The 27,339-nt window shown below is 36.0% G+C and overlaps 1 protein-coding gene across 3 annotated transcripts; it reads left to right on the forward strand.

Moving 5' to 3' along the window:
* The first annotated feature begins 15,935 nt into the window (after nucleotides 1–15,935).
* On the forward strand, nucleotides 15,936–24,436 carry LOC104585907 (cellulose synthase A catalytic subunit 3 [UDP-forming]-like). 3 transcript variants are annotated; one of them, XM_010242946.3, is made up of 16 exons: nucleotides 15,936–16,076; nucleotides 16,262–16,356; nucleotides 16,548–16,839; nucleotides 17,438–17,627; nucleotides 17,718–17,923; nucleotides 18,015–18,132; nucleotides 18,851–19,034; nucleotides 19,409–19,675; nucleotides 19,773–20,118; nucleotides 20,230–20,367; nucleotides 20,758–20,883; nucleotides 20,973–21,185; nucleotides 21,367–21,631; nucleotides 21,755–21,957; nucleotides 22,968–23,318; nucleotides 23,438–24,436. In XM_010242946.3, the coding sequence occupies exons 3-16, from the start codon at nucleotides 16,816–16,818 to the stop codon at nucleotides 24,020–24,022; spliced, it is 3,216 nt and encodes a 1,071-aa protein (XP_010241248.1). In that variant the 5' UTR covers nucleotides 15,936–16,076; nucleotides 16,262–16,356; nucleotides 16,548–16,815; the 3' UTR covers nucleotides 24,023–24,436. The 3 variants fall into 3 exon arrangements, with proteins under 3 accessions (XP_010241248.1, XP_010241250.1, XP_010241249.1); XM_010242948.3 differs by having other exon boundaries at nucleotides 16,554–16,839; XM_010242947.3 differs by having other exon boundaries at nucleotides 15,951–16,076; nucleotides 16,225–16,356.
* The last annotated feature ends 2,903 nt before the right edge of the window (nucleotides 24,437–27,339 follow it).

The raw sequence follows: 27,339 nt of genomic DNA on the forward strand, positions 1-27,339 counted from the left end.
CACCTAGAAATATGCACCACCTAGTAGTAGATCTTCTGGTGTCTGGACAACCAGCCCAGTCAACATCCCCATATGCAAAGAGTTGAAGTGAAGAGGTGGATGGGAAAAACATGCCATAAGATATTGTTCCACGGGTATATCTGATGATACGGTGTACAAGTGTTATGTGAGATTGGTGTGGAGCATAAACAAATTGACTCATTATCTGAGTTGCATATGAGATGTTTGAGCAAGTCATTGTGAGATATATATATGCCTACCCACAAGCTGATGATACAAGGTGGCATCTTCAAGAAGAGGAACATCATCCTTGCTTAGTTTCAAGTTGATTTCTATGGGAGTATTAACATTTGTATCAATAAGATGAGCAAGACTGACAAGATTAGTCACACATTCCTACTGATTAAGGAAATAACCACTAGAATTATGATAAACTTCCAAGCCTAAGAAGTATATAACTAGACTTAGATCTTTCATCTTAGACTATTGACTAAGTAATTGTTTAAGTTGATGTATACCATCATAACCACTATAATTATGTTGTATTTCCCTAAGACCTCTGAGATATAAAGAGAGAACATTTTGAGGAGCTCTGAATGAATCCAATATCAATAATCATATATTTAAACCTCTCAAACCAAGCACGAGGGGCCTGTTTAAGGCCATAAAGGGATTTCTTGAGTCTGAAAACAAGGTGGGATTGATTACAATACCCAAGAGGAGGCTTTATGTACCCAACCTCCTTTAAGTCCCCATGCAAGAAAGCATTCTTGACATCCATTTGGTGAATAACCCAATTTTTTACTATAAAAATGACTAATAGAAAATGAATAGTTATCATCTTGGCTACCAGAGCAAATATTTCCTCATCTTGGCTAGCGAAGGGTGGATCACTTCCGCCTATGCAACAAGTCTAGCCTTATACCTATCCAAGCTGCCATTAGATTTTAACTTCATAGAGTACACCCATTTGCTCCCTATAACTGATGCATTGGGAGGAGGTTGAACCAACTCCCAAGTGTCATTCTCTATAAGAGCAGCCATTTCAATACCATGGCATCCCTCTAATGAGTGTGTGCTACAGCTTGCTAGTAAGGCTTGGGGATATCTAAAGTGGACAAAACAATAGAGGAGCTATAGTCTGAAGGAAAGCCATAGCGGTTAGGGGGTCTAGACACTCTAGTGGAGTGACACAAAGTAGGAACATTAATGTGAATGGAAGGAGATGGTGTACTTATAAAGGTAGGAGAAGGTGTGGTACCATGCTTTGGAAAAGGAAAGGCTAGGAGCATAGGAGCTGGAGATGTTAGTCACTCCTTGAAATAAAGCCGATGCAACAAATGAGAGGAGGGTAATATTTTTGAGATACCTGTAGGCTCAAAGTGTGAATCCCTTGTGATCATAACTATGTCTCAAGAAAGCACATAAAACAGATTGTGCGGACAATTTAGTATGCTCATGAGGAGGAAGATGAACAAAACAGATGCACCAAACACATGAAGCATAAATAAGTGGGAAGGAGACTTAAATAGAAACTGATGTGGAGATACATTATCAAGACAGATGATGGAAGAAGATTGATGAGATGTACAACACTGCTAGCTACCTCCACCCAAAAGGTTGTAGGAGCATGAGAATAAAAAAAGTAGTGTTCTAACAATACTCAGGATATGACCATTTTTGTGTTCAATAACTACATTTCGTTGGGGTTCTAGGACAGGACTTTTGAGATTGTATATCATTTTGTTGAAGACAGGCCTGGAACTCCCCATCAATATACTCTCCCCCTAAGTATGAAAGGGTACAAATGGTGGTTTTAAATTATGTAGTCACTCTCTCACAAAAAAGTTTAAACATAGCAAAGGCATTTGATTTTTTTCAAAGAAAGTATATCCATGTATAACAAGTGTGATCATCAATAAATGTTATGAAATATCTAAAACCCGTCTTGAAAATTATTGGAGATGACCAAACATCTTGAAATGGTGCAAAAGTATGAGTAGTAGAAATAGGAAATGGTAAAACATGACTTTTACTTAAGCAACATGACATGCAAGTTCTATTCCATTTTCTTGGAATAAGTAAATCAAGTTGCTTTGCAAAAGAATGGCCTAACTGATGGTGCCAAAGGTTCCAATCATTATTACAAGATAAAGAAGTAGCAAAAATAAACATGAACTAATTGTTGGAGAGGTAGATCCCTTCTCAAATTCTAGAGCAAATAGTCGTCCCAATCTATGCCCCTTCCCCTTCACCTCCCCAATGCATTAGTCCTATATCAAACAACCATCAGATGAGAAGGTGACAGTGTGATCATGTTCAACAAGTTGTCCTACTAAAATTAAGTTTGTTGTAAGTTTAAGAACAAATTAAATCTGAGGTAATTTGAAGGGGGAAGAGCAAGAGGTAGATAAAGTGAGATCATTATAACCAATAATGTCAAGTTTTTCACCATTGGTTGTAATAATGTATTTATTAGAAGGAAGAGGATAAGATGACTGACCACATGTAGCTCCCATCATATGATTGGAATCACCGCAATCTATTATCCAGAGATAACTAGGATAAACACAATAGTAAGCATGCTTATAGACAAGCCAAAAGCAGAAGCAAAAGAGATTGCCGAGGACATCATCTACCAAATCTTTTCTTTAGTTAGAGTATTTGTAACATTTGTCTTAGTCTCAGATGTTAGTCTTCCTTTGACACTAAACTAATTCCCACACTAAACCCACTCTGATACCATGTTAATGTAGTTTGTACAAGAGCGAAAACAATAGATTTGGGGTGTCTTATTAGGGCAACCACACCAAGAAAGAACTATTTATGTTCAAGAATGTAAAAGGACACTTTTGTCCTTATAGTACAATAAGTTATATACAAGAAATAAAGAATAGAAAATTTTTGATACAATAAGAAAGTAAAATTACTATTTAGCCCTCATTATCACCATCTCTACACATAATACTTGATTTATTCTTAATCGGGTCGGTTTGTTTCTTGCGAATATTTTACCACAAAGGCATGTATATGGATTTACCAAAAATAAATAAACATGTCAACTCATTCAGGGTGACCCAAATTCGACCCATTTATAGTTTGATCAAATACGAATCTACCCCTATTTGACTGATCTGATTTGATTTGAATATGTATTGATATATACTTAAATCTTATATTCAATAGTAAAATTGAATAGAGTATTGTGGTTTTACTAGTAGGTTCAAGTCCCATGTAAGTTGTTATTCAATTTATTTTGTTTTGTGATATATAATATATCATTTTTAGTTTGATTGAGTGATGTTATGGGCCCATTTGGTTTGCAAGAATAGGGGTCTAGAATGATTTCAACTATTTGATTCGGCGGAATTGGAATCCCATTCCTGGTGGAATGGCATTATCCCATTTAAGGGAATGGCCATTCCCTCCCCCTCCCTTGGGAACGAAATCCCATTCCAACTAATTCCAAATCTCATTCTAATTCCTATCTGAACCAAACAGACCATGGAAATAGACCATTCTAATTCCAATTACAAGGGGTTTTGATTCTGATTCTGATGTTCAAACAAATAGACCCTAATTTCAATCCAATACAAATTTTATGGATAAAACTTGGTTCAAAATCAAATATTAACAAATCAAATTTGGATCTAAGTATATATGTCTAATTTCAATCCCATGTGTTACATTTGTGGGGAAAAGCTAAAAGTGATATTAAAATTGATGGAAAATATTAAAAAAAAAACTATCTTGATTTAAATCTACACATTGTAGATGGGGCGCATGCAAGTCAAGATGCCCAAGTTAAAGAGTCTTAATAACAATATCAAGTTCGGGTTCACTGAGAATTTAACAATAGTTCAATCCAATCCAACCCAACCCAAATTACAGCCATATCATGGGAGTCTAGATGAGATGCACTTGATGGATGTATTAATTAGGGGTTGTTTAACTACTAATGCTTCACATCAACAATCAAGTGTAAATTCCCCATGACCACTCCAATCTCTCACTTTACATGCATGGCTAATCGAGGGGGTTGTAGATCCTAACTGACTAAGGGCCCATATATAAACTTGGACTTGGACACGAACCAACTTGTTGCCTAGAAATGTAACCCAAGATATGGGTACATTAAGTTTTCTAAATTTTTGGATGACTTCTCTTGACTGATTCAGTTGAGTGAATATTCTTTGACATGTAATCTATATCTATCTATACTACTACTAAAAGTGTGAATGAGGTCTAGATTCTAGATTTCTTTAACTAAAATACCCCTACTCTTTGAACTTGGTCTCCCTATATTTATGAGGGAAAAAAGTGTGTGTGTGTGTGTGTGTGTGTGTGTGTGTGTGTGTGTGTGTGTGTAATTAAGGCCACATTAGATGGCCTCTTTTTGCTCCATTACCCAAAGGGATCAATTTTAGAGAGGGTGTAAGATTCCTTCTAAGAACACTAGGTGTTGCCATCTCAGCATGGCAATCTCCCTTTCCCTCCTTTAATGGAAACGTATAATCTCAAATTTGTGTATTTAATCCTTATTTTTCAATTACCTAGAAATCTTCCTAAAATCTATCTCTCTATTTGTATGTTTGTGTGGACCCCAAATCTCCTGCCCACCAGAACACTGCTCATTACCCACAACACACTACCCCCGTGAATTGGGAACATCTCCCCTTGCATAATACCATGTAGGAGGATGAGATGTTCTCCATATGTGGTTACGATGTTATGTGGGTAGACATGGGTAGAGTTTGTGGGGGTAGGAGATCCAGACTCCTTTGTGTGTGCATGTCTCCACACCCTTAAAACCTCCCCAACACATTAGGAAACTTCTCCGAATTTCATGCTACCCTTAGTGTGCATTCCTTATCTTTTTTATCAACTTCCTATCGTATTTATCATCTTTCCATTTTCTTCTTCCTCCTCTCAACATATTCCTCTTACTTTCTCTTATCATCACAACCCACATGTTAGATGACACATTTTTAAAAACAATGTTCATAAACATGACCCATTAAATATAATTATTGCCTTTAATCATATACAATTACATAGCTAATTAATAAATAATGTATTTGATTAGCTAATTAAAGTATTACCTAATTAAATTGAGTAACATAAGCCACATGAGTGGAGTAAATTATGGGCGTGCAAAGTCCAAGATCCAAACATGTGTGCTTTCCGTTTCTACCCCCTTCTCACAAAATCAAGTTTCTGCTTCCAACTCGCTTCTCCGCCACTCTCTCTCTCTCTCCCCTGTGTTTATGGTGAACACCTCTTCTTCTCAGTCCCTACCGCCCTTCCTCCTTCCCTCTTTATTTTCTATCATGGGAAGGGTAAAACCTAACCACCCTTAGAAACCCTCTATTGCCTATTTTTCTAAGTCCCTATCACCCTACCTCCCTCCCTCTTATTTTAAGTCACGGGAAGGGAAACTCCTTACCACCCTTAGAAACCATTTGCTCCCTCTTCTTCTCAGTCCCCCCCTGAGTTTTATTTTCTCCTAGACCCTATATTCACTCATTTTCCAATACCACCTCTTCCCTATCCTTCTTAGTCACTGCTTGAGTTTTATTTTCTCCTAAACCTTACCGCCCTACCCCCTTCCCTCTTCTTTTCAGTCACGGGAAGGGAAAACCCTATCCCCTTAGAAACCTTATTAGAGTCACATAAAGGAGTTTTAACACTACCCCTTTAGAAACCCTATTCGAGTCACAAGGAGTTTCTTTCCTTTTCATCTCAATCACCATCCTTTGCACAATGATGGAGCCTTTTGTAAAGTTTATGTGTGTGTGACATTAGTCGGATTACTGACTTTTGTTGTACGATGATGGACTTCTTGTAGTTCATGCCAAGTGAGCATTGTTGTCTCCTTCATTGGATTACCGACGACCTTCGAGGTATGTGCAAAGCTTTACCTCAGTAAGTAATCAATGACGTAATCTTTATTAGTTGTTACCAATAATTAACTTTTTTTTTTTGCATAATGCACACATGTAGTACTGACCACCTCACAGATCTTATGGCTGAGAACCCTACCATCACTGGTAATGAGAAATTTGATAGTTGGGGTATGATTAATGTCCTACCATCACTTGCAAACATGCTTGAGTTTTGACATTTACTTATTTTGCACTTTTTATCTCATATAATAATTATTCTATTTATTATCAAAAATAACTATTGTATTTTTTCTATCGATTGGGATTAATCCTTTAGATAATTAATTAGTGTCTGTCTCTTCATATTTTCCCTATTTTTTATGCCACTAAATTCTTTGTCTGACAGTTATGATTGACTCATTTCCATTTCAGTCATTGTTTGATTAATTGGGTTAAGAGGCATAATAATTCCTCCTCGGTAGATGGTAGGGATTTTCCTTCATATATGGACTTCCTAGTTTGGCCTTGCTTTCTACCATAACCATCCTTCTGTCTTTCACTCTTCTACTTCTCTCTTCCTCTCATTCTACTCTTGTTGTTTGGATTCTTCCTCTAACTACTTTCTTGCTTTCCTATTTTATTAGCTCTATTATTATTGATCAATGTTCTATTGTATTGTTGGCATTGTGCTAGTCCTTTGATCTTTTATCCCATTGTAATATAAATGATATTAGGTATACATGTTATTAGATAAAAAAACTCTTGAATTTTGTGCTTCAAAACATGTTTTTTTTTTCTATATTGATATTGAAAACATTGCCCCTGTGTGGTTCAAAGTTATAGTGTGGTTTTACATAAGCACATGTTCATGTCATTGAACTATTACATGTTGGACTTGCTATTGGAAAAAGTTCATGATGTTGCCAGGTGGCTCTCTATTATGGTAATGCCTGAATTTCCAAACAAAATTGTCAAAAATAAGGGTATTCCAGTTAAGTTTACTAAATAATAATTATTCTTATTGATGTTGGAATGAAATATAAATTTAAAACCAATCCAAAAAATAAAAATGATTTTCATAGTGGTGGTCAACGGTTCAACCTTTTGAATCAAATGTGTTAACCCTTCTTATCATAATTAAATTAAAAATGAAAAACATAAAAACACAAAAAACATTATGTGATAATATAGAAATTTTGTAAAAAACATTTAGACACTTATCTAATACTTTATATTAATCATATTAAAGAAAGATGAGTGTGATAAATAATAGTTGTTTTTATTGATGTTGAAAATAAAATATAAAATTTAAAACCAAACCAAAAATGGAATTGTTTTCATAGTTGTGGATCAAAATTCAACCTTTTAGGTTAAATAATAAAAATCAAAAAATGAAAAAAAATATAGAAACTATATAAAAAAACATTTAGACACATCTCTAATATTTTATATTAACCATATTAAAAATTAAACACAATAAACACGAATTGTTATTCCACTTTTTATTGATGATGGAAATAAAATACAAAATTTAAAACTAATCGAAAAGTGAGATTGTTTTCCTGTTTGGTGTTAGATCAACAATTCAATCTTTTAGGTCAAATGCCTCAACCCGTGAAGTCATAATTAAATAATAAAAAGTAAAAAATAAAAATAAAAATACAAAAAATACAATAATATAAAATTATGTAAAAAAACATTTAGGCATATCTCTAATATTTTATATTAATTTATTATATTGAAGAAAAATAAGTGTGACAAAGAATAATTGTTTATATTTAGTGGTGAATCAACAATCCAGCCTTTTAGGTCAAATGCATCTACCCTTGATGTCATAATTAAATAATAATAATAATAATAATAATGATGATGATGATGATGATGAAACCACACAAAAGTATAAAAAATACAAAAAAATGTAGAAAACATTTGGGCACATCTTTAATATTGTATATTCATCTTATAAAACAAAAATAAGTGTGACAAATAAGAACAATTTTTCTAGACATAAAAATATTAAAAATTGTAGAAAAATTAGAAACATATATTTACTATTATCATCATCATAAAAAATTGTCACATGCACATTTACTAGTTTACATAAAATTACTATAAAAATTAAGCCTAATTTGACACCTAAGATCTTCCTATTCAATCAACTTACTCTTTTTTTTTCTTTCTTTTGACTTGGAACACTTCAACTCCTAAGTAGCAATTGATCTTCTCCATTTGCAAGCTACTTGAATGAAAACATTAAAACACTTGAACAATAATTTATACCTCTTGATCAACTCAAGGCTACAAGATAAATTCATCAATTTGGTGTGTTTGTTATTGAAGAGGGGTGATTTGGCCCTCTACTGACCAAGTGACACTTGGCATCCGTCTTCACTACTTGACACCTCAGCGCCACATGGATAGACGTGTATCTCGCCAAGTCAAGGAGAAACACCCCGAAATCAATCCAAGACATCTCATACGCAGCTCGGGCACCTTGTCTAGGGCTGACCTGTGGTACCTCGTCGTTACTAGTCCAAGGGGCCTCGACGTGAGGAGCAACCTCCACAAGGACTTGCCGACCTGACTGAGGTCTAGGTGGTGACCTGCAAGACGTGCTCGTTGACCTCCTCTACGTGCATCCCATCACACCTAGGTCTCCTGGGTGTCAACTCCCATACCGAATGTTCCGGAGGAAGCCATAAAAGCCTAATCTATGTGCACAACTACCTTTGAGGACTGGATTGACCAGCTATAGAGATCTTGGACGTTGTGCGTGAAGCTCATGCCAGCCAACGCCTATATAAAGGTCTCATTTTCAATATCAGAGTTATGTGCAATTTAGCTCTCACAACTCTCTAGCTCTTTCGCTCTCTCCAAAATCTCCAATTCGCTGACTTAAGCATCAGAGTGCCCACACCGGGTAAAGCACCCCGCACATTCTGACATCCTTTTCTTGCAGCTCGACTAGGTGACCTTGCTAGCCTGATGTTCGAGCTGTCCTCCAACAATGAGCACCAAATTGTGCATCATCAATTGCCGCCCAGGTACTTTAATACTATCTTTTTGTAGGTTGACTTGGTGAACTTGCCAACTCGGCATCGAGCTGCCTTCCAATAGGAAGCTGTCAAATCGCGCATCATCAATTATCCTCCAAAAAACATACTAGGAATTGGATTATGGCCAATACAACTTGCACATCAGACCTAGAGCTATGTAAACCTAGCCTGATCTAGCATATGGTATAAAGGCCCCTATGTAAACTTGGCCATGGACCAACCTGCACATCAAGCCTAAAATGAAGGCCCAAGCATCCCTATATTCTAGACTGGACTTGGACAATGAAGGCCTAGGCTTGGAAATTTATGTGTTCGACAAATTGGACCCTGAATATTCCTAGGCTTGGGGAGAGCACTCTGTGCCCCATGGGCCCCCCCAATCCCCACCTCATTGGCATTCCGAGGTGGTAACATGTTGTTGGTCTTCGACTCATCCGGACTCTAAGGTACATGGCAGTCCTCAGTTGAATTGGGATTTGCTCTAACAAAGTGCACCTCACACAAACCTCACAACCACATTCCACCCTGAAGAGGGAACATCTCCCCATGAATATTAAATAAAAATACGGGAGATGGGACATGTTGTGAATTCGGTGTGAGGCACGCTCACTGAGGAGCAGATCCAGACTTTCCTTCGCTTGGCTACTGATAGAGTGGTAGTCTTTTGACTAGTCCACGTGGCAGTTCAACTCATACATGATTTACATTCACGTCAGTTTGAATATTTGTTTTTTTAGATTATCATGAGTTTAAGTTTCGTGTAATTCATTTTACTCATTAGATACACTATTTAAGTCACTAAGTTCATTTTATTAATAAATATAATATTTTTATCATTTTTAATTTAATTTATTTTTACCATTCAAGATCAGATGGCCTACTCTCCTTCCTTCCGTCCCTCTCAGTCATCCACCCCAACCATCCGTCCATCTAGCCAAAAAAGAGAAAAAAACAAAGACTGGAATTTTCTTTCCAACCTGATCCGAAAAAGACCCAGTCCGAAACCTTATTAGCGTTTACTTCATGTATTGTTTTATACATGATTACAACGAGAAGACAAATAATGAACAGCTGGCCTAATATATTTATATTGATTTATAAAGAAGATCTTGGCATCATCACACATCCAGCGATCAATTTAGGGGTGCAAAATCTGAGATCTGATTCTATTTAGTCGAATTAGGATTACCTCTGTTTGAATCTTCGGATTGGATAATATGATTCGATTAGAAATTGGACCAGATATGGATCATCTCTATTCGATTCGATACATATCATATATTTATAAAAACAAATATATATAATAAATATATATATGTTACTTATTTATTTATAAATATATTTTCTATATTATATTTTTATAAATTTATAATATTATTTATTTTTTATAAAAAGCATGTATATATGATAAAAATAATTTAAGCATATTCGTATTTTTTGTTTTTACTTTATTTAAATTAATATGTTTTACTTTTTTTTAATAATTTATTAATTTTTAAAGAAAATAAGTCGGATCAGATCAAAAAATCCAACTTACTGACTATCAAATCCGATCGAATATTCAGATCGGATCAGATTTAAATTATTTGTATCCCTAACCGATCATAAATCTTAACCATCCAAACAAACGGTATCCATTAAAAAGGGCAGGAATTATTCCAACATAAGGAACATCTTTTTGGCATTATCCAACGATCCGACAGTTGTAACAATCCAAATAATGGCATCCATTAAAACCCACGCAAGAGTTTAAGACTAGTGTTGTGAACGGATTGACTCAGGTCTGATTCAGGTCAAGTAGATCCACTCCAATACAAGGTCTGTGATAATTAACTCATAATTGGTTCGTATATTAATAGGGAATATCGGGTTTGGTCCAATAAGATCATATGAAAATTGGCAGCATGGTTCAAAGTATTGAAAAGCACCATAAAATATTAAGCATCTAAATCATGATATTTTGTTATTTTTTCTAGGTGACTCTAAAATCTGATATGTATTAGATAAATGAAACTTGATGATAAATTAGGTTTTTTTTGTTAAGTTGACACATTTAAATATGATAATATAATAAATTAATAATATCACAAGTATATCATCAAAAGGTAGGAGTGCAACATGGGCAGACACAACCTGAATTCGAATTGACTTAACCCACAATTTTATTTATATGGGTTGGGCTTGGATTTTCAGTCCTTGGGTTAGGCCTGGGCCCAAAAATTCAGGCTTTTTAATTTTTTTGGGTTGAGCTTGAGCCGAGCCTTTAGGTAGCTCTAACCTGGTTCAAGCCTAGTTTGACCTTATCCTAACTCAAGCCCAACCCAATTATATACATGTATATATGTATCCAAAATTTTAGATGATGATAATGATAGTAGTTATGTATCCAAAATTTTTTATAAACTTTATATTTTATATTTTTTATTATTAATTGGATGTAGATTGCAAAATCCAATGGTTACATAAACACCTCATCCAAATATGTGATAATTGGGTCAAGTTGTGAAGTTTCAAGTATCATTAAAAAGCCTACTTGCTTCGCTAGACTCTTTTTTTATAATATTTTATCTTTTTGGTGTATCTATTTTTGTTCATTTATAAAAAAGAATGTAAGATTTAAATAATAGAAGGAATTGAATGAGGTGAAAAATAGTAGTTCAATTTATAATTTAAACCTCACAATTAAATAATGACTAGATTCAAAATAAGTATTTTAGTCAAAACAAAGTTCAATAATCTTTATTCATATTTTTAATAATAGCGTAAATATAGAATTATAGATGTGTTCAATATTCCTGTGTGTAAAAATAATTATGATATGTCACACTTACCTTTTGTTTAATATGATAAATATATAATATTATGCATATGCACGAATGTTTTTTTTTTAAATTATGTATTTTTATTTTTTTATTTTTATATTTTATTAATTTTTATTATTTATTTATGACATTAAAGGTTAACAAATTTGACCCAAAAGTTGAACTATTTATCTTTGCCAAATAATAAAATAATTTCATTTTTAGTCAATTCTAAATTATGTATTTCATTTTCACTATCAGTAAAAGTAATTCTTATTTTACACTTATCATTTTTAATTTGATTAATAAAAATATTGTTAATGTGTCTAACTTTTTTCTACATTTTTGTAATTTTCTATAATTAAATTTTATTACCTAACTATGACTTCATAGGCTGATCAATTTGATTTGGATGGTTGAATTGCTTAGCCACCACTTGGATAATATGGTTTTGTTTTTGAGTCAGTTTTAAAATATATGGATTTATATTATTGAAAATATTGAGATAGATCTACTTAGTAGCATTTATTAGTGAAAAATAACTTAAATATAAAACTTAATAAGAAAAATGGGAGTTAATATCTTAAGCATAACACTTAATAAGAAGGGATTAAATGAGGTGGAAAGTAATAATTGAACTTACATTTTCAACCCTTACAATTAGAGATGGACTAAATACACAAATATGGGCATTTTAGTAACCACTAAATCTGACATTAAAACTGTAATAAAATGATTTTTATACCCTTTCTCAAACAAAGAAATAGAGGGCATTTTAGTCCAAAAAAATTTCACTTTGCATCCAAAAAAATCTTTCGCATTTATATATAATATAGATATAGACATATACAAGTGGGCTCTCATGCGGTGCAAGGAATTGGACTTAAAACTTATTGTTCTATGGAACTATAGTGCAGGGGTAGGAATGGTAATTTTCTCCATCCCCGCCAAGTACCTGGCCTCCCCTATCAGATGGGGATGGGATGGAGATTGCCTTTGCAAGGTAGGGTGGGGATGGAATTAATAGGAATACGCGATTGGGGATGGGGAGTAAAATCCACACCGTGCCCCAAAATTACTTAATACTTGATTGACCAAAATTACTTAAAATATCAATAACTACTTAATTATTAAATTTATATTTATTAATATTTTAATATTTTAATTAATTATTAATTTTTTAGTAATTATTGATTTCAATAATTAATTTTCAAAAAATTCTAAAATTAAATTACCAAAATCAGTAATGTTTAGCAAGTAATTCTTAGTAATTAAAATTTTCAATTTACTAAAATTATGAAAATTTATAGTTTAGGTGTTGATATTTACTAAATAATATTCAATAATATCAGTAATTATTGAAAATATAAAAAATATTTCACAAATTAATTTAACTACCCAAATTAATTTACCCACGTTTTTGATTTTTAGATGGTTTATAATATAAATTAAGAGGTGTTGTAGGAGGAATTTTAGATGAGAGAGATTGTTTACGAGAAATTTTAGGAGGTTGAGCCCATTGGTAACATGAGAGAGAGAGAGAGAGTTGGAGTGGAACTCTAGTGAAGAAGAGAGGGGTTGCCATGTGGCAATATTGATTAAGAGGTGTTTGAAGAATGTTAGGTGGGAGAGATAGTTTAGGAGAAATTTTAGGAGGGGGTTGGCTAAGTGGTTGAGAATATGAGAGAGATTTGAAGTGGCACTCTGGTGTAGAAGAGAGGTCTGCCACGTGGCTACATGGAAGGGCTAGGAAGGGGTAAGGGAGAAAGGAGAGAATAGGGAATGGGAGAAGGAGAAGGCTACCTGGCCTAGTTTGGTTCATAGGAATAGGGGTTTGGAATCAGAATCGGAATGGGCTATTCCGATTCCAACTGTTTGGATGTGCAGAATTGGAATCCCATTCCCATTCCTATTGGAATGGCATTCCCCCATTTGAGGGAATGGCCATTCCCTGCCCCTCCCTTGGGAATGAAATCTCATTCTTACTGATTCTAATTCTCATTCCCACTCCTGTCTAAACCAAACAGACTATAGGAATAGACCATTCCAATTCCAATTCTGATTCTGGAGGATTTCGATTCCGATTCCACCTACGAACCAAATGGACTCTTAAGATTGGGCTTGGGTTAAGCTAAAACGCAGCCCAACCCGCCCAACTTCCACCCATATCAAAAGGCAAGTATTATACTTAAGGTATTTAGGATCCACCTAGTTCACAACCAAAATCGGAATGATCTATTCACATAATCTGTTTGATTCAAACATGAACAAGAATGGGAATTGAAATCAACAAAAAAGAGATTTCATTCCAATTCCACCCAACCAAACAATTAGAATCAGAATATCTATTTTGATTCCAATTCCAAACCCCTATTCCTACAAACCAAACAAGCCTTAGATCTTCATCGAGTAGAAAGTAGAAAACAACCAAAACTTTCCCTAGGACATCTATACTTATATAAAGCCGATGCTTATAGGCTATAAAAATTAAATCCAAAAATACCATGTATGATGTATCATTATGTAATTAATACTTATGGTGTAATATAAGAACCAAACCGTATATAATAGATAGGGTATTATCCAAGAAAAAAATCCTAATATACTATATGATAAGATAGATTCGGTTTGGTTCTATCGGGTCACCCGACCCATTGACAGCCCTGTGCAAGACCCCAAAAGAATGTCCAACCAAAAAGTCAACCAAATCAAAGGATCACTGTTTATAAAAAAAAGATTAAACCATCTGTGACACTTCGTTCCACTGTCTGCGTTCAGATCTATGGCATAATGCTTGATGCCATGATATAGTTGGGCACGTTCTAATTTCCAACATGATCTGACTCCCTGCATTTTACTATGAGATCCATGAGATGTACGCAGTTCTACTGGAATCCATGATGTATGATATGGGGTTTGAGAGGGTGTTGAAATATTGTTGGCGGGAGATATCAACTTGCCATGGATAGGGATCTGCTACCAATATAAAGCGAATTCACATATGTGCCCTGGAGATGGTGGCCCACAAACGCCCCACAGTATATCCTAATCGTGTATTGAGAACATTTTCCATTGACAATTTCAAGGGATATCCCTAATGCACGCTGAGATGTGTATGGGGGACATTTGTGTGGTGCAGATGTGATTTCATATAAAGCTCTCAACATGTCGCTGCAGTTGCCACATTAGAAGCATCTCCCTTGTTATTTCATGGCTCTACTATAAGAGTTGGGATTACCAACAAAACACGTTTCAACACTCTATCAATTTGATCAGACACCATACATCTCATTATAAAATTGGGGCATATCATGCATGAGATGTGCAGTGTCAAATGATGTTGATAGGGTGTTGAGGTGATTTTATTGATAGGTAATTTGGACTCCCATTGTAATGGCTCATTCGGGGAGTTGGGATCTTCTGCCACCAAAAGGAGATCGGATCTGCTGCTTACATAGGATGCCTCACACGCACATCTTACCATGCATTGGGAACATCTCTTGTACTTATAAGTTATTATTCACGGGAGATATTCCCAATGCACGGTGGATGTACCTGTGAGGAGCAGATCCTATTCTCACCAAAACACATTCCAATCCCTACCAACATGATTTGACACCACACATCTTACATGAGATTGGGACCCATCATAAAAGTGGGACCCACCATGTATGAGATACCGTGTGTTTGATTGTATTGGGATCAATTGCCAATAAAACACATTCCAACCCCTACCAACTTAATTTGACACTACACATATCACATCATGAGACTAGGACCCACCATAAAAGTGGAACCTGCGAGTCTAGATTTGTTCCTCACAGAGCACGCCTCACATTGATTTCATGAAAGCATTTTGGCTTCTGGCAAAGCCCATTTGGGCAGCTTTTACTACATTGTATTGAGAATATCTCCATACTTGCATGCTTTATTTAATGTAAAGATATTCCTAATGCAGGGTGGGATGTGACTGCGCGCTAAGGAACAGCATATCTGAGATGTAGGGGGTTGGAACGTGTTTTATTTGCAGGTGATCCGGATTCTCTTATCACGTTTGAACTCTAAGAAGTCAAAGTTCAGGCTCTACTGTGTTATTGTAAACCATGCTTACCGTCTATAATTCAGGTAAGGATTATAGATCATTTGCTGGCACCACCTACAGCGGATGCCAGCTCAGCAATCCATTTCGTTTTTTAAAATCTCTTGACACTGGGCGGAGAAAAACTAGGGCTTCCTTCTCTTTCCGGTTCCGCCGATTGCGACCAATAAAATTTTAATTTCTCAGAAAGCAAGAAAGTTAGAACTTCACACTCATTCTCCGCAGTCTACAACCAGTAAGTTTTAAAAATCTTCAACTAGTTTCTTAATTAATTGCATTATTTCTTTTCTGTAATTTTCTATTAATGGAGGAGGGGAGGGAGATTGGAAGATAAATGGAAATGACTTGTGGGTGTTCGTTTTCTTCTCGCTCACTGTCGGTAGGATTTATAAGCTCATTCAGTTAACATACCAATTACAGCTAGAGCTGATCCTTGCTGCTTCGCGGTAGTCGATCGATCCGTGGATTAATTTGTCGCAGGACTGTAGTGACCGTCTTTCAACTCTTCGATTCAGGTGCGGCTTCTCATTTCTGTTGTTCTGGAATTCTTTTTTTAATTTATATTTGGTGAATTATCAGCAAACTTGGTCAAAGTTTTAGCTTTTTGGGGTGAGTAAATTGGCGTTTTTTCTTTCAGAGATTCATCATTTTTTTTCTCATGTAAAAAATGCGTTTTTGATGTGATTAATTTTGTTCATTTGGGTAGATCCAGTTGAGGGTTGAGTTTTATTGTAAAAGGATCGAGTTTTGACTGTCAAAGAAGTCCCTGTGAAGGGGAGAAGCTTTCAATGCAGATCTTGACTGGCGTTCAGGCATTTCGGGAGAAAAAGGATAATCTGTTTGCAGAGTGTATGCGTGAAAAAGCACTTTCCTAGCATTTTTGCATGAGGTGATGTCATTAATCATTAGATCTGATTGAGATTAATCAGTTCATCCTCGGTCTTCCAAAGTCGAATAAGGAGACGCAGAAGCCAATGGAGTCGGGAGGAGAGGCGACGGTTAGTATTACAATAGTTTCCCATGACCACTCTTTTTCTGTAATTCATTGCATGGTCAGGAAACCCCAATTTTCAAATTCATGAGATTTTAATGTCTGTCTTGACTCGTTGTAGTTCACTTATTTGATGGGAGTGCGAAATTTGGTAGCTTAGTACTGCCCTGATTTATTTGTCTCTTTATTCGTCAGTTGTTGCTCTCTCTTGTTTAGCTAAATACATCTTAATTGCACAGAACTTGAGTCTTGTCACAAGCTTAAATGGGTTTGCACTTCTGTCCTGATTTATTTGTCTCTTTATTCGTCACTCTCTCTGTTGTTTAGCTAAATGCATCTTAATTGCACAGAACTTGAGTCTTTGGATTTGCATTTTTTTTGTTTAGTACTGCCTGATTTACTTGTCTCTTTATTCGTCATTCTCTCTGTTCATATAAACACATCTTAATTTCACAGAACTTGAATCTTGTCATGCCTTAATTGGATTTGCACTTTTGACCTCTTATCCTCGCGTTTGTAGTGGGTTGATATTGTTAAAAGTCCAGAATTGTATCCCTCCCTTTACTGACTTGAGACTTTTGAATTGGTTTTATTTGATTCTTCAGTCAAAGACTTCAAAGCATGGTCAGGTCTGCCAGATCTGTGGTGACAACGTGGGCACAACAGTGAGTGGTGAACTCTTCATTGCTTGCGACGTTTGTGCATTTTCTGTCTGCAGGCCTTGCTATGAGTATGAAAGGAAAGATGGGACTCAATCTTGCCCTCAATGCAAGACTAGATACAAGAGGCATAAAGGTTTGTTGCAAGTTAGCCTTATCGTATCATGTTGATGATGAACATCAATAAATAGTTGGCATGATGATAATTCTGTATACTTATTTGCAGGAAGCCCTCCCATTCGTGGTGATCCAGTTGAGGATGATGTCGATAATGTTGATTATCCTTCTGGGAATCAAGACCAGAAGCAGAAAATCGCAGAGCGCATGCTAAGCTGGCATATGAGCTATGGGAGAGGGGAGGATGTCAGGACCACTAAGTATGATAAAGAAGTTTCTCTCAACCACATCCCTTTGCTCACCAATGGCCAGTCAGTAAGTCTCAGCATTAGCTATTCCTGTGTATTTCCACCAGACATTGAAACTGAATTGGAATCATTCTTTTCTTTTTGCTTTTCCTTTTCAGGTTTCAGGAGAATTATCTGCAGCATCTCCAGAACGTATTTCAATGGCATCTCCTGGTGCAGGTGGTGGAAGCAAGCGTGTACATCCACTTCCTTATTCAGCTGATATTAATCAATCACGTATTTCTCTCTCTCTCTCTCAGTCACTCACTCACACACACACACACACACGCATACACCCTCCAACAGAAACAGAAAAACACAATCAAGGGGGGTATTCTCCAATTTGAATTGTTTTTCTTGTTGCCAGATCCAAGAACAAAGCAAAACCAGCTAGTTTGCATTCAAATTGGTTCTTAAAACATAAAACACAGAACACTTGTTCTTGGTTATGTATGCCTGTTCTATTTCCAAAACTGAAACAAAAAATGTATTCTTGAATTCCTGGTTACCAATTGAGCGGTGGCCAGTTATGTTAGCTGGGTAATCCCAACAGATATGTGGATTCGAGTCCTATAACACTTATCTCCGAGTGTTATTAAAGTGTTGTGTTAAATACCAAAAAAAAATCTTGAATTCCTGGTTTACATAACATGTTTTCATATGGTTTTCTAATATAATGTTCCACAAATCATATAATTTCTATACTGCATTTTTCATAAGAAAACATTAATTTGATGGTTTCAGAATCATGCATTGTTTTTTTGGAACAAAATGAACTTGTTTTTAATTTTCAAAACAAAAACGCAGTTCAAGAATGTGGTTATTCTTTTTTGTTCATAAATTTCAAAAAAAAAAAAATCATGTCGTATAAAACCCCCTAAGATGTACTGCCATTAAACCTTTTTTTTGTGTTTCACTGTCAGTTCCAGTTTCTAAAAGAGTTGCATGTTTGCAGCTAATATTAGGGTCGTAGACCCAGCACAAGGATTTGGCAATGTAGCTTGGAAGGAGAGAGTTGAGGGCTGGAAGGTGAAGCAGGAGAAGAATGTTGTACCAGTGAGCACTCATGCCACTTCTGAAGGCAGGGGAGGTGGAGATATTGATGCTATCACTGATGTACTTATGGATGATTCTTTAATGTGAGTCACCCCTTGATTTTATACTACAAATTTAATTCCCTCTTTAGTTTTATATTTTTACTTAAAGGTTTTGTCTGGCTTCTGATTTCCATCGAGGCTTGAGATTGTGAGTTTTTACTAGAATAATTGATAATGTGAATTTTCATTCTTTAGGATAATCATACCATCCTAAGAGGTTTGGAGATTTTGGTCATTCCCAATTATTAACTTCTTGTTCAATTAATTTCATGGATCTTAACCCCAAGTATTACCCATAAATATAGTGAATAGTTTCATTGACACTGAAAATTTTTAATATTATATTATCTACACATTTACTTTTCACTCCAACTTTTAGTGCACAAAGGAGCTTCAATGTTTTCCTTTTAATGCAGGAATGATGAAGCTCGCCAGCCTCTTTCAAGGAAGGTTCCTATTCCTTCATCTCGGATAAATCCTTATAGGATGGTCATTGTTCTGCGATTAATTATTCTTTGCATTTTCCTGCACTACCGTATAACAAATCCTGTACCCAATGCATATGCTTTGTGGCTGATTTCTGTGATATGTGAGATTTGGTTTGCTATATCCTGGATATTGGATCAGTTCCCGAAATGGTTTCCAATAAACCGTGAGACCTATCTTGACAGGCTTTCTCTGAGGTGAGGGACTATTCCTTCTTTTGCCCATCTCCAGTGTCATATCCTCTTTTTTAAGTCCATTTTTGAGAGTTCTAATTCAAGGTTAATTGGATAACAGATATGACCGAGAAGGAGAGACATCACAACTGGCTGCTGTTGACATTTTTGTCAGTACTGTTGACCCTTTAAAGGAACCTCCTCTTGTCACAGCAAATACTGTCCTTTCCATCCTTGCAGTTGACTATCCAGTTGACAAGGTCTCTTGCTATGTTTCTGATGATGGAGCTGCTATGTTGACATTTGAGGCTCTGTCTGAAACTTCAGAATTTGCAAGGAAATGGGTTCCTTTCTGCAAGAAATATAACATTGAGCCACGTGCTCCAGAATGGTATTTTGCACAGAAGATTGACTATTTGAAAGATAAGGTACAACCATCATTTGTCAAAGATCGCAGAGCTATGAAGGTATTGTTTCTTAATTCAATGAAGGGGGATTGTATTTGTTATTTTCTAAGTAATGCCTCTCCCCTGCTTTTTTTCATGTATCTTTTTATGATATTTCTGCTTGTCTTGCAGAGAGAATATGAAGAATTTAAAGTTCGTGTCAATGGACTTGTTGCAAAGGCACAAAAAGTTCCTGACGAAGGTTGGGTAATGCAAGATGGTACCCCATGGCCAGGAAATAACACCAGAGATCATCCAGGAATGATACAGGTTGGTGCATTTTGATTTTGTAGATCTGACTCAACTGCAAATTGCACATAAGTGGCCCATAAGTCCTAGTATGTTTGTTTCAAAAATGCTTTGACATGGAGAAAGAGTTTTTATACTCACTGACATGTATCTCCATATGAGGATAATATTGTGCATGGTCTTACATTTTTAGAGTTTGTTATTTTTCTTTAGTTGATAAAATTTTTCTTGATGTTTTCCCCTTGTGCATGTATACTCTGCAATTATTGAATCACAAAATTTTCAATTTCTACTTTTACGTTGTGAACAATCAAGCAATCAAGCAACTAGCAAATATTTGAAACTGTTGCTTTGCTCTCTCAGTTTCCTCCCTTTGTACTCATTATGGATATATATCTTCATTATCTGTAGGTTTTCTTAGGCCATAGTGGAGGACTTGACAGTGAGGGTAATGAGCTACCTCGGTTGGTCTATGTGTCTCGTGAAAAGCGTCCAGGCTTCCAGCATCACAAGAAGGCTGGTGCAATGAATGCACTTGTAAGTTAAACAATTGAACACTGAAATTTGAATTATCCATGTTTTGAAATGCTTCAACAGTTATTATGGTCAATTTAACTTCATGACAGGTTCGCGTGTCAGCAGTGCTTACCAACGGCCCTTACCTATTGAATCTTGATTGTGACCACTACATTAACAATAGCAAGGCTCTGCGGGAAGCTATGTGTTTTCTAATGGATCCAAACCTTGGGAGACAAGTTTGTTATGTTCAATTTCCACAGAGGTTTGATGGCATTGACAAGAATGATCGGTATGCCAACCGAAACACCGTCTTCTTTGATGTAAGTTCTTGTATTCCTTTCCAAAATTCGTATGGTCTCAGCATGCATTTCTTTATTTAATTTTTAACATCTTAGGTAAAATCTGAAAATTATATAGAAATCATTAAATTTAGAGAAAGTCATCATGGTAACTACTTTTTATTGCCAAACATTGTGGTCATTTTTTTATTGTGGGTTTTAGATAAACTTAAGAGGCTTGGATGGCATTCAAGGCCCTGTTTATGTGGGTACCGGATGTGTCTTCAATAGAACAGCTTTATATGGTTATGAGCCTCCTATAAAGCCTAAGCATAGAAAACCAGATTTCTTATCTACCTTCTGTGGTGGATCACGGAAGAAGGGTTCAAAATCAAGTAAAAAGGGCTCAGACAAGAAGAGATCTAGCAAGCATGTGGACCCAACTGTGCCAATATTCAATCTAGAAGATATAGAAGAGGGGGTTGAAGGTATGGATAGTGCTTTTTTTACATCTTATTCACCACAATTTTGTTGGATCATGACAAAGAACTTATTAAGAAGAGCAAAAGAAGACATTTTTAGACTGATACTTTATTCATGCTCAAAACCAGGTGCTGGATTTGATGATGAGAAGTCACTTCTCATGTCACAGATGAGCCTTGAGAAAAGGTTCGGTCAGTCAGCTGTGTTTGTTGCCTCTACACTTATGGAAAATGGTGGTGTTCCTCAGTCTGCCACTCCCGAGACTCTCCTTAAAGAAGCTATCCATGTTATCAGCTGTGGATATGAGGATAAGTCTGAATGGGGCAGTGAGGTATGTTAGTATCTCATTTTGATGCTTTGACTTGCTTACTGACATTTGTAATTTTTACCATTACATCTCATAGAAATTATCATGCAATTACATTATGAATTGATGTTATCAATTTGAAAATGATCAGGTCCTGAACCATTAACCTAGGCTGGCAGCAAGCAAGTAATATTTTAATTTCTTAATGTGCTTTTTTCCTCATAAAGGAAAGACAACTTTATTGAGATGTGAAAAGATGATTTACAATACAATCTAAGCTCACCCATGGCTGTAGACATTTTTTTTATTAGTTCTATGGCTGTAGACATTCCAGACAAGTAACAAACTTTCTAGTACTATTTTGGAAAGATAAGAAACTTTTCATTGAAGATGCAAAAGAGGTGAAGAAAAAGGAGCTATAGAGCATACAGACGTGTAGATCTGCAAGGGCATTTTTTAGGATACACTATTTTCTCACCTTTGACGTTCAAGACAAGTCATCATTGATCAACAGATTTATTGATCCCTCTATCCACATTTTTTGCAAGTCATCATAAAAGGGAATCAAATTATCTATGTGATGGAGGACAATAGTCTCCTATATCCTTGGGGATGATATGGATGATGATGTTTTTAGAGTTAGTATTGGATTTTCATCTGCCTCAAACCATGAGAAGGAGCCTCTTTCATTCTCTTAAGAATGTTCTGGAGTTGGTAAAGAGAACAATAATAGGGGCAAAATAGACATTTTCATCATTCCATGAAATTTAACAGCATGATCATTTGACAGGGGTTTATAGGATACCTCAGGGGAAAACAACAGAAAGGGGGGGGGGTGCTATATAGGCATAGACTACACCTAAGAACTTTCTCTGAAAAGCTTCACTCGTATTAAGAAATAGAAATATTAACTAGACACCCAGATAAGAAAGATATCATGATTTCTTCCTGCCCCTGTTGCTATTAATTGTCATGCTAAAAATCTCCTTACCATCTTGGGGTATTAACAATTTCATGGTTGTTTGCTTCTGCAGATTGGATGGATCTATGGTTCTGTCACAGAAGATATCCTTACAGGATTCAAGATGCATGCCCGCGGTTGGCGATCAATCTACTGCATGCCCCACCGCCCAGCCTTCAAAGGATCTGCTCCTATTAACCTGTCAGATCGTCTAAACCAAGTTCTACGATGGGCTTTAGGTTCTGTAGAAATTCTTTTCAGTCGACACTGCCCCATGTGGTATGGCTACGGTGGAAGGCTGAAATGGCTCGAGAGATTTGCTTATGTCAACACTACAATTTACCCAGTAACTTCTATTCCTCTTCTTGCTTACTGTACATTACCAGCTGTCTGTCTGCTGACTGGAAAGTTCATTATTCCACAGGTAACTATGACTATCCTCGCTACTCAGAACATTAATTGCTTCCTTATGATCTGACTTCCTCTGGGTTAAGTACTTTTGAATCTAACGAGTGCTGTTTTGTTTCTTTTTTTTTATTGCAGATCAGTAACTTCGCTAGTATTTGGTTTATATCCCTCTTCCTTTCTATCTTTGCTACTGGTATATTGGAGATGAGGTGGAGTGGTGTTGGCATTGATGAATGGTGGAGAAATGAACAGTTTTGGGTTATAGGAGGTGTCTCAGCCCATCTTTTTGCTGTCTTCCAAGGCCTGCTCAAAGTCCTTGCTGGCATTGATACCAATTTCACTGTCACGTCCAAGGCATCTGATGAGGACGGGGACTTTGCTGAGCTTTACATGTTCAAATGGACAACTTTGCTCATACCACCAACCACTCTCCTCATTATAAACTTGGTTGGGGTGGTTGCTGGTATCTCCTATGCCATCAACAGTGGGTACCAGTCATGGGGACCTCTCTTTGGGAAGCTATTCTTTGCCTTCTGGGTGATTATTCACCTCTATCCTTTCCTTAAGGGTCTAATGGGGCGCCAGAACCGAACACCTACAATTGTTGTTGTTTGGTCGATTCTCCTTGCTTCCATATTCTCTTTGTTATGGGTTCGCATCGATCCCTTTACCACCCGGGTGACTGGCCCCGATGTTCAACAGTGTGGAATCAACTGCTAGAGGGAAGAGTGAAAAGATGAAAGAACAACAAACTAACAATTTAAAGTCTTAAACCTTGGCAACTGTTGGACGAAGGAAAAAGATCAAAGTTTAATCTTGATATCTGATGAAGCTAAGGCTGAAATGCAGGGCTTTTGAGCTGTGCCTGATCAGGTTCGGGTCTTGATTGAATTGTGAAAGTATATACATGTAGATAGGACAGCTCGAAGCATTTTGTCTTGTAAGTTATGATTATTTTATTTGTTGAATCAATGAAATTATTGAGTTGGAAGAAATTGGACGGAAGCCGCTTTCTTCCCTATCGATCTGTAAGGAAAAAAAAACAAAAAACTATTGAGTTCTTAATGTTTAGATGTTCCATTCTTTCTGTATCTTTGTTTACCTAAAAAGAAAAATCTATGGCTTTTGTTTCTATTGTTACGTGCCATGGTTCACAAGCAGCTTTTCTACCAAGGTGGCTGCATGCCCATTTGACTCGTGAGCTTGTGTAAGAACAACACAATCAGAATCGACACGGCAACTTTGGCATGAATAGCAACATAATTAGAGTTTCTGTTTCTGTGAACTTTGTCATACACCATCTTCCTAAAAGGATCTCGATTTCTCTTTTGAAGAGTTTTTGGCCCGCAGATCGGATTTCAGTGTTCATAAGATGGTGCTCACACGATTTTACAGCCTTTTACAGCCATGAATTGAGAATATCTTTGTACTTGTATTCTCTTTTTACGGAGAGAAATTCCCAATAGTCTTGTGAGGACCAAATCCGATCATTGGCCCGAGACAGAAACCTACTGAAAAGTGAAAACCAGTGTTTTCAAACAGTTGTTATCCGAGTGGTTGAACTTGTAGTCCGAATATATGGACTCAAAATCCATTTTCTTTTTAAATTTTATAAAAAAGATGAAATAATTCCAATGGATTTAAAACTTGTTCGTAGGTAAATCAATTGCAAAATGCTTTTGTAGACCCAATATCTGTTTTACATCTTCTGTCCGAAAAAATGATTCATCGAAATAACGAGTCACCCGTTCCATTGATATAGACACATCTGAGATCACCAAATGCTCGGGAGTTCCTCTATTCAATCATTTTCCTTCTTGTTGCTGGATATCTTGTTCGTACACATCTTCTCTTTGAAAGTCTTGAACTAGTGAACTGGTGACCTGGACTGGGCTGTAATCGATTAAGAGCCAGTTACATATGCATCCGATCCAATCATCACTCTGGATCCGATATGATGGACTCAGATCAGCTCGGCTTAGCAGATCCTTAGTAGTATGTTTGATGTTTCATGTAAATTCAGATTTGGTAAAAGATTACGATCAATAAATTTTGCATTATGTTTGGCTGTGATGAATACAAATAAAAATTTGGTTGTGATGGATATAAATACAAGGGGGTGTGTTTTTTTTTTTTTTTTTGGATTTTGAGAAAGGGGAAAGTTGGTCAATGGGATTTTGGGTCCCATTGATTAAGAATACCATGTTCTTTTTTCAGATTTATGTGGAGACGAGGGAAAGTTTATTTTCTTGGGTATCTCCTAAGGGGAAAGTTGTCAACACCTGAATGAGACAAAAATGACATTTTTGGTTATGGTTTTTTATGGTTAAAATGATCATTTCCTTATTTACATGAGAAATAAAAGAACATGGATAAATGCACTTACCCGGGTAAATGTTTTATGGTAAATAACTTACTGAAAAACGAACGGGGCCTAAATTTCAATACTTGTATTACTATTTTTACGACCAACCTTGAATGAAAATGTTTGCTTTCTATTTTTTGGGGAACAAACTTTGCTCGCATTTCCAATGCAACAACTTATAAAAAAAATCATTTTCAGTACAAATATGTATTCGTACCAAATACCTGCAGTCTTAACGAACTCAGTATTTTTCAATTCAACACATGTTCTATTGCTACTTGTTACAATTGTAATTTGAGCAATAGTTCATTACTTCGATATGGAAATAGTTAAATTGCCATAAAGTTGAATTCCAAGTCTGCTTGGGGAATCAAGTGGCATTCCCAGTTGAGTCAATCAACAAGTCTAATGTTTGCCAGCATCCTACGATTTGTAGGTCATCATCCTAAAATTCAGTCAAGGTCTGTTCTAGTAAACCTCACAACAGTATTAACAGAAGCTAGTTTTTGCCACCCATATTATATTTTCTCTTACACCCAATTCAGGTTTCGTTTGATTCACAGCAGGAATCGGAATTGGAATGGTCTATTCCGATAGTCTGTTTGGTTTAGACAGGAATGAGAATAGGAATTAAAATAAGCAGGAATGAAATTTCATTAATTCCTAAGGGAGGGGCAAGGAATAGCCATTCCCTTGTATGGGGAAATGCCATTTCAACAAGAATGAGAATGGAATCCTGATTCCGCTCAACCAAACAGTTGGAATCAGGATAGCCTATTCCGGTTCCGATTCAAACCCCTATTCCTGTGAACCAAACGGGACCTCAGTCTTTGGTTTCATTATAGTATTCTGTGGCAAATTTGTATTTGAGAAGGACCAGAACAATAACCATGATAGGGTCCTACATTCCCTGTTTTAAGTTTCTCAAAGAACCATTCAACCTAAAAGGTTAAGCTGTTACGTGAGGTTCTTGAATAGGTTGATATTCTCTAACACGCCCCCTCACAAGAAAGCCCGTTAGGCTTGAACCTTGTGCTGAAAATTAATTATAATGGCGTGATGAGGGTGAATACTGGACCATTTGGTCAAAGTGGCTCACATACCATCTCAAAGAATTAGGGGTGAGCAGGAAAAACCAAAAAATCGAACCGACCAAAACTGAACTAAAAGTTCAGTTAACCGAACCGGTCAAAACTGAATTGAAAGTTCAGTTAATCAAACCGATCGGTTCAGTTTAGATTGGTTTGGTTTTGGTTCAATATTTTAAAAAACTGAAGGTATTGGTTCGGTTTTGGTTTCGGTTAACCAAAAAAAAATCAGCGATTAACCGAACTGACCAGTATACATATATTTATATATTTTATGTATATTATATATTTCTAGTGTTTTATTATATATTTATATATTTTTTATAATATATATTGTAAATAATAAAAAACCAACAAATCGAACCAGTCAATTGGTTAACCGGTCGGCTTCGGTTTGATTTCGATTACTGATTTTCCAAAAAATGGTAAGCCTAGTTCAATTTAAAAAATAAACCCATTGATTGGCTAACTTAACTGTGAACACCCCTACAAAGAACTATTTAACCTAAAAGCTTAATCTGTTAGGTGAGGTCCTTGAATTTGTTTCTCTAGCAAAGTTTTTGAACCAGCGTGAAATACAGTAA

Source organism: Nelumbo nucifera, chromosome 2 (genome assembly GCF_055504915.1).
Source record: "Nelumbo nucifera cultivar China Antique chromosome 2, China Antique-T2T, whole genome shotgun sequence".
Lineage (NCBI taxonomy): Eukaryota > Viridiplantae > Streptophyta > Magnoliopsida > Proteales > Nelumbonaceae > Nelumbo > Nelumbo nucifera.

Coding starts and splice junctions, on each gene's coding strand:
- LOC104585907 (XM_010242946.3), top strand. CDS start 16,816: ATGGAGTCGGGAGGAGAGGCGACG. Junction 16,840..17,437: donor AGTCGGGAGGAGAGGCGACG/GTTAGTATTACA, acceptor TTGATTCTTCAG/TCAAAGACTTCAAAGCATGG. Junction 21,958..22,967: donor AGTCTGAATGGGGCAGTGAG/GTATGTTAGTAT, acceptor TTGCTTCTGCAG/ATTGGATGGATCTATGGTTC.